The sequence below is a fragment of the Choristoneura fumiferana genome, chromosome 30 (genome assembly GCF_025370935.1).
Source record: "Choristoneura fumiferana chromosome 30, NRCan_CFum_1, whole genome shotgun sequence".
NCBI classification, from domain to species: domain Eukaryota; kingdom Metazoa; phylum Arthropoda; class Insecta; order Lepidoptera; family Tortricidae; genus Choristoneura; species Choristoneura fumiferana.
In genome coordinates, this window is record NC_133501.1 from 2,764,020 (window position 1) to 2,771,953 (window position 7,934).

The window sequence follows — 7,934 nt, forward strand, 5'->3', positions numbered from 1 at the left end:
ATATTGTTTCAGTATTGCCAGATGTCAGGAGCCTTTACCTCCTAATATTTTATTCACGGTGGCCACACCTTAATTGTTTAACTACCGACATCCGAATAACCGCTCCCCTCCACTTTTTTCGATAACCAACCAGCTGACTCGTCAGCTGAGCGCCATTCATTCTCTATTTTTAATATTATTTTAAGAATTTGAATTTAACAGCCGTTACGCTGCCCAAACTTTACAAGCTTTCCTTCAAACCGTAGTTTTTAAATTTAACGTAAGCTCAGTGCTGCTGCTGAGCCTCCTGCACCCTGCGCTGATCTGAAGGCTAAGTACGACACCAGAGGTAAGAGTTAACAGTGATTCCGGAGGAGCTGAAGACTTCGAGCCAACGGTGCCCGTTACCGACGCCCTAAGATCCTGCCCTGCAGCAGACGAGGAGTTCTCAGGTGAGAGCTTCCTACAGCAGCTATTTTTCGCGTGCTTTTCTTTTATTTATTAATTTGTCGCGGGACGCCATATTTTGCTTCCGGCACGTTCCTTCACCATCCCGACTTTCCTCTCGTTGCTATTTCGAAATTTCTATACAGTCCACTTCCCCTTTCTCGCACATTTTTTGGTCTTCGAACCGAATATTTTGATAAGTGACCTTTTTTCGTCGTTTTTCGTTGTCACTTGTTGAAAGTTCGTTTGGTGTAACTATCCTTTAAAAATTCCTTAACCTTTGTCGGGTAAGCAAAATATTGCGTCAATAAGTTGGCGGAAGGTTTGTAAAGTTCGTTACAAATTGTCGTTAGGGTCGGATAAATTATAGGCTGGTAACCCTCATATATTGTCGTTGGAAGCGGTTACTGGTCTGTAGTATTCCTTCCCGTTTTTTCGTTGTCGTTGGGTTCGGTAGAATATAGGCTGACAACCCTCATTTATTTCATTTTTTCGTTGGAGACCGTTGTTAGTCCATATTTCAAATACCTTCCCGTTATTTTTAGTATATTTACTTTAAATAATAATTTTTCGTTGTCGTTGGGTCAGGCACACAATAGACTAACAACCCTCATTTATTTCTTTCGTCGTTGAGAGTGGTTGTTAGTTGTTGTTTAAATACCTTCCCGTTATTTTAATTTAGTTACTTTAAACTAAAAATTGTCGCTGTCGTTGGGTCGGGTACACGATAGATTACAACCTCATTCTTTTATCGCTTTCGTTTTTTTCGTTGAGAGGGTGTTGGTCTGTGGTTATCCTTCCTGTTAATTTTTTCGTTATCGTTAAAAAGGTAGGTCTAATTTAAATTTGCAACCCTCATTTATATTTTGTCGTTGGGAGGGGTTTGCTATATTTAACGTTACCACTCTTACTATTATTTTCGTTAATTTCGCATTTGCGTATTAAATTACCGGTGGTAGGACCTTGTGCAAGTCCGCCCGGGTTGGGACCACCATCTTATCCGTGAACCTGCCGTGAAATAACAGCGTTCGCGCTGTTGTGTTTCGGTAAAGGGATAGACAGCCGGTTTAAATTTAACTAGCACACAGAGGCATTTTATCTGTCCTCAAGGTTAGGTAGCGTATCGAATTTTTCATCAAAATCGGTTGTATTTACGACCCCTCCGTTTTTGTTGGCCCTATTTATTAAACTCCGTTTTTTCGTCGTTTCCATTTTAATCTCCTGTACATAACCGTTACGGTGCGGTTTGGAGGCGGTTAAGTATATTTTTCGAACTGGTAACATTTATATTTTCCCGTGGCGGTTGTTAGTATATTTCCGTCTACCCGTAGTTATTTTCATGTCGGCGCCACTTTAGTTCGTTGCTGTAGCTGTGTGTAGAAGATTAAAATAAATTGAAGTAAGTAATTCCGTGTGATATTTCGCGTGTGTTTAGAGTGAGAAGTGCGGAAAATGTCGAAAACTCAAGATACAGAGTTGAGAGCTGAATTAGCCGACCCTGCGCGCGTAGCTCGAGACTACGCGTTAATGCGTCTCGAATATTTAGTAGCGGCGAACGATGGTGAGTTGCGATTATGTTCTGATAACGATTTTGAGACAATTTCGGGCGAATATCACAGTGCTATGCGTCAGGTTTTATGTTCTATGCCGTTAAACATGCATCGCGAAGAGTTTCGTACAACGCAGGTATTTGACGCGAATTTGCGAGCCGTTAGAGCGCGTTGGGCTGAGTTGCAATCGGACGAGCTGTAAAGCCGGTTCAAGAAGCGCCTCCGTCTCACGCTGCTAGACTTCCAAAATTAACATACGAGACTTTGACGGAAAATTAGAAAATTGGGTGTCGTTCAGACAGTTGTATGAATCATTGATTCATAGGCGCCCGGATTTGGCCGACGTAGAAAACTGCATTATTTGCTAACAATCGTAAAAAACGAGGCGTATGATTTAATAAAGAATTACCCGCTCACGAACGAGAGTTACGGTGTCGCGTATAGCGCTTTATGTAGGAAATATAATAAGACGCGACAATCGCGACCGTTTATTTTGAGAAACTCGTGAACTGTGAACCGGTTCGTAGTTCTCGAGACTTAGATCGGGTTATACGGACGTTTACGGAGAATTTAATGATTTTAAATTCGTATAAGCTACCGGACAAAAATTTTTATGTTAGTGCACTTGCTGTGGTCGAAACTAGACAAGGCTACTAAGGAACAGTTCGAATTAGAGCATAATTCCGACGGGGTTCCGGACTTTGACGTGTTAGGACAATTTATCGAAAAGAGGCGTCGGGCGCTCGAAAACGTAGGTACGATCTCACCGCCGGCGAACATACCAACGCCAGCCGGGAATAAACGAATTCTAAACATAAAACGGCTTTCGTGGCCGCTGCTGTGTCATGCGCGGTATGCAAGGGGTCGCACCATATCCTAACCTGTCCAACGTTTTTAAAATATAGTCCGGGTGACCGGTTCACATTCGCTAAACAGAGTAGACTTTGTATCTTATGCTTGTCGAGCGCGCACTCCGTGAAGCGTTGTCGCTCGAAGCAGCGATGTGAACACTGTCGGTACTCGCATCATACTCTGTTGCATTTTCATAAACCGGAGCAACCTAGCATTATGAATAAATCGGCTGGGGCGGCTGACGAGGCCATCGCCATGGTGGCCGGCCCGGCGACCGGACCCACTTTATTTGCGACTGCCGTAGTTTTGGTCACAGATCGAACCGGTAAACGGGTTCCGGTGCGTGTGCTACTAGACTGCGCTAGCGCTTGCAACTTCATATCGGAACAGTGTGTAAACAGGCTAGGTTTGAAAGCGAGTAAAGCGAAGCACATTGTTAGCGGTATAGGCCAGGCGCTAGCGGAACCTAGTGGGACTTTGTCGTGTACTATTTCATCCAATACTGATGAACATAATAGTACATTTTCGTTCGAGGCATATGTTTTGCCGACTATATGTTCCGACATGCCAACCGGACATATTAAACCATCGTCGTGGTTAACGAATAGAGACCTGGCCTTCGCGGACCCGTGTTGGAATGAACCGGGTCCGATCGACATGCTGCTAGGTGTTGACGTGTTCGCATCATCGTTACGTCCAGGATTGATCCAGGGTGACCCGGGTCAGCCACGGTTATCAAAACCATATTCGGTTGGATCGTGATGGGTGGTGGCGCATTGGATATTTCTCGTCCTCGTCGTGGCAGTTGTCATGTCACTACAAAATCACAGAAAACCTATCGTTAGATGACTCCATTCGGAGGTTTTGGGAGTTGGAGGACGTTCACACCTCGACCAATGTCCTTCTATCGAAAAATGACGCATTGTGTGAGCAACATTTTGCCACGAATTATCGTCGTACGGAAGAGGGTAGGTACATTGTTCCACAACCCTTCGCCGACCTTACAAGTAAACCAATTTTCAACGGCTCTCGTGCCATCGCGCTTAAGCGCTTCTCATTGTTGGAAAAGAAGCTTCAGCTAAACTCGGAACTTTCGAAGAGTTATGCGGCATTCATGGAGGATTACGAGGCGTGTGGTCATCTGGAAAGGTGTGACCCTCCGGAAAACGATAGCGGTCATTGTTTTTATATTCCTCATCACGGGATTCTGAGGCTCTCTTCAACTAGTACCCCTCTCCGCGTGGTATTCGACGCCAGCGCCAGGGACGCGCGAGTATCTCATTAAACGACACATTGCTAGCGGGACCAAACTACAAAAAATTATCTTCCACTTGCTTCTTCGTTTCCGGTGGCACGCCGTGGTTTTCACTGCTGATGTAAAGCAGATGTATAGGCAGATATTAATGTTCCCGGAGGACGCGGAATACCAACGCATCCTTTGGCGTAGAAGGAAGCCACCGGAAGCTAGGATCCGGGTCAGTTCTGCCGAAGCTGACGCTTGGCCACGGTCAGCCTCCTCAGTCGATACAGATTCTTATCTCGGTGAGCAAAAACTGGTCCCTCTGGTCGCACGTTCTAGTGAAGAAACCCCATCCGTAATATTGTTGAATAAATTCTCGTCGTTAAAAACTTTAGAACGTGTGGTGGCATACTGCCTACGTTACATCCATAATTTAAAACACCGCTTATCTAAAAATAAGGTCATCACCGGCCCCATAACCCGGCGGAGGTCACGCGAGCCCTTATGGCTTTAATAAAGTTTTCTCAATGAATCACTTCTCGTCGGAAATCGAACTTTTGAAAGCTCATAAATTTAATTCTCTACCGAAAACTTCTAAAAAACTATCGCCTTTCGTAGATGAAGCGGGCCTCTTGAGGGTGGGCGGTCGCCTATCTCGCGCATCCGTCGACTTCGATATAAAGCACCCGTTGCTTCTACCTCGAGACGACCGTCTAACCGTGCTTTTAATTGAAGAGTACCACCAAAAATTTATGCATCCGGGAGTCCAAACGCTTCAAAACTTGCTCGCTAAGAATTTCTGGATACTCTCGCCAAGCGTGCGATCCGGGCAGTCGTATCGAAATGTTTAAAATGCTTTCGCGTTCGCCCTACAAGCGTGTCTGCACCTTTCATGGGGGACCTCCCTTCTTACAGAATTAACGCATTAAAACCGTTCTTAAGCGCCGCCGTCGACTACGGCGGACCTTCGACGTATCTCTCGGTCGTGGGCGGGGAAATAAAACGTACAAAGCGTACATTTGCGTCTTTGTATGCACCGCTACTAAGGCCGTTCATGCAGAACTCGCCACCGAACTTGCGACAGAAGCGTTCCTCGCCGCACTAAGACGTTTCGTAGCACGCCGCGGACACTGCCGCAAACTAGTTTCCGATCAAGGAAAAAAAATGCATCAAGATTTCTGGGCAAGGTGGTCCCAAGAATACATGCATACGCTGCAGCAGCGAACGAAATGGCACGATAGGCAGGTTGCCCGAGAAAAGGGCGCACTAGTCCTTGTCCTTAACGAACAAACCAGCCCCATGAAGTGGCCTTTAGGTCGCATCGTAGATACCCATCCTGGAGCTGACGGCATAGTGCGCGTCGTGACCGTGCGCACCGCTTGCGGTCTTTATAAACGACCAGTCGTAAAGCTTTGCCCCCTGCCTACCTAACTCCATCGCTACTACCGCTCGTAGTAATCCTACTTTCCATCTCTTTATTTACTTTTTATTTATTTTATCGTTTAACCTAGTTAAAATACAGCGTATTTTGGTGGGCGGAAATGTTCAGTATTGCCAGATGTCAGGAGCCTTTACCTCTTAATATTTTTTATTCACGGTGGCCACACCTTAATTGTTTAAACTACCGACATCCGAATAACCGCTCCCCTCCACTTTTTCGATAACAAAACCAGCTGACTCGTCAGCTGGAGCGCCATTCATTCTCTATTTTCTAATATTATTTTAAGAATTTGAATTGTAACAGCCGTTACGCTGCCCAAACTTTACAAGCTTTCCTTCAAACATAGTTTTTAAATTTAACGTAAGCTCAGTGCTGCTGCTGAAGCCTCCCTGCACCCCTGCGCTGATCTGAAGGCTAAGTACGACACCAGAGGTAAGAGTTAACAGTGATTCCGGAGGAGCTGAAGACTTCGAGCCAACGGTGCCGTTACCGACGCCCTAAGATCCTGCCCTGCAGCAGACGAGGAGTTCTCAGGTGAGAGCTTCCTACAGCAGCTATTCTTTCGCGTGCTTTTCATTTTATTTATTAATTTGTCGCGGGACGCCATATTTTGCTTCCGGCACGTTCCTTCACCATCCCGACTTTCCTCTCGTTGCTATTTCGAAATTTCTATACAGTCCACTTCCCCTTTCTCGCACAGTATGTTTATCCGTTGCTAGTGTCCATAGTACAAGCTTTGCTTAGTTGGGACAGTGTCCCATGATATTTATTTATTTATTTATTACAGTTGGCGTACATAAACGCGTACCACAAACGCGTGCTGGAAACCCTGGGGCCTATACTGGAGGCTCGCGGGCTGGTGGAAGACCGGCAGTGGCTGGAGACGGAGTGTGAGCCCATATCCAGGGGATGAGTAAGTGTGTGATCATCATGACCATGGTCGGCCAGCAGAGATAGCTGTTATAAGAGAGAGAGGGAGAAAAAAGACCATTAAATAGAATAAATTGGGCCTCATGTAAATCCGGCTCGAAGGACCATTTTTAAATGTTCTGCACGAGAATTGGTTATGGACCTGTGCTATTGCCACTTTAAATATGCAGAACAAATAAAGAACATTTAGTTTTTTAGTACATCACGTTTATTGAACGTATCTAGTTAGAAATATAAAACTCAACAACTTTCATGCCAAAGGACAAAAAAAGAATTAAAAAAATTACTATAAACAAACGAATATGTTTTAAAAAAATATATATACCTCGTTGAGTTTCTTGCCGGATTCTTCTCAGCAGAGGTTTTTCCGAACCGGTGGTAGATTTTTTTTGACATTCATAAGTGCTTGTTATAGCCTAAATTGAATAAAGATATTTTGACTTTGACTTTGACTTTGACTTTGACTTTGAATATTTCTTGTTCCATATAGTTTGGAACACCCCACTCTCGTTATTTATAGATGAATAAAAGAAATATTTATAAAATTAAATTAATGTAAGTATGATCAGTGTAAGTATGATTTGAAATATTAAATCGTAAATCAGTTATCTCCGTTAATACTGTGGCATTCGGTATGAGGCTTTGTACAGTCGACTACAAAAATATCGATACGGCCAAAGTTACAAAAATATGTATACGCGACGTTAATGTTAAGCTAATAAAGTCGTGTATACATATTTTTGTCACAAAAATATGTATACCCGACCTTAATGTTAAGTGAATCAAGCCGTGTATACATATTTTTGTAACTTTGACCGTCTCAATCTTTTTGTAGTAACTGTACATAGGTTAGAAATACTCTAATCGACACATTTTCTATTTATCTTTTTCCAGAGAAAAGAGACACTTTGTTTACATAGTGAAGTTAATAAAAAGTTTGTAATAGTACATGCTTGTTTCAGGATGCTTCGACTTGGCTGTGTATATTATATACGAAGATTTAATCAAAACTTTATACATTATTTTAACTTGCAATGTACTGCGTGACTATGCAATAAAATTTTAGTTAGTATGAATTGTTTATTTATTTCTAACAGACTAAACCACAGATTTCGTAATGAACAGTCAACTGGAAAGATATTGATACGGCCAAAGTTACAAAAATATGTATACACGACCTTAATGTTTAGTCAATAAAGTCGCGTATACATATTTTTAGTAGTAGTAGTACAAGATTAAGGGACTGTTTCATTCATCATCATCATCTCGGCCTATATACGTCCCACTGCTGGGCACAGGCCTCCTCTCAGAATGAGAGGGCTTGGACCGTAGTTCCCACGCGGGCCCAGTGCGGATTGGGTATTTCACGCTACCATTCAATTTCTTCGTCGGCGTGTGCATGTTTCCTTACTAATTGGTAAATCATTTTTATGTGACAGATAATGTCATGCCGTTCTGTTTATTCGGAAAAAACAGTAAGAGACGGGAGATAGGC

The 7,934-nt window shown here is 43.4% G+C and overlaps 1 protein-coding gene across 1 annotated transcript in view; it reads left to right on the forward strand.

The window, feature by feature from the left end:
• LOC141444558 (xaa-Pro aminopeptidase ApepP-like) overlaps positions 1–7,511 on the forward strand; it is a gene marked incomplete in the record, with an annotated part of 42,838 nt that extends 35,327 nt beyond the window's left edge. Inside the window, 2 exon segments of the mRNA XM_074110122.1 lie at positions 6,297–6,422; positions 7,402–7,511. Coding sequence (XP_073966223.1) covers positions 6,297–6,422 — 126 coding nt within the window.
• Between the last annotated feature and the right edge of the window lie 423 nt (positions 7,512–7,934).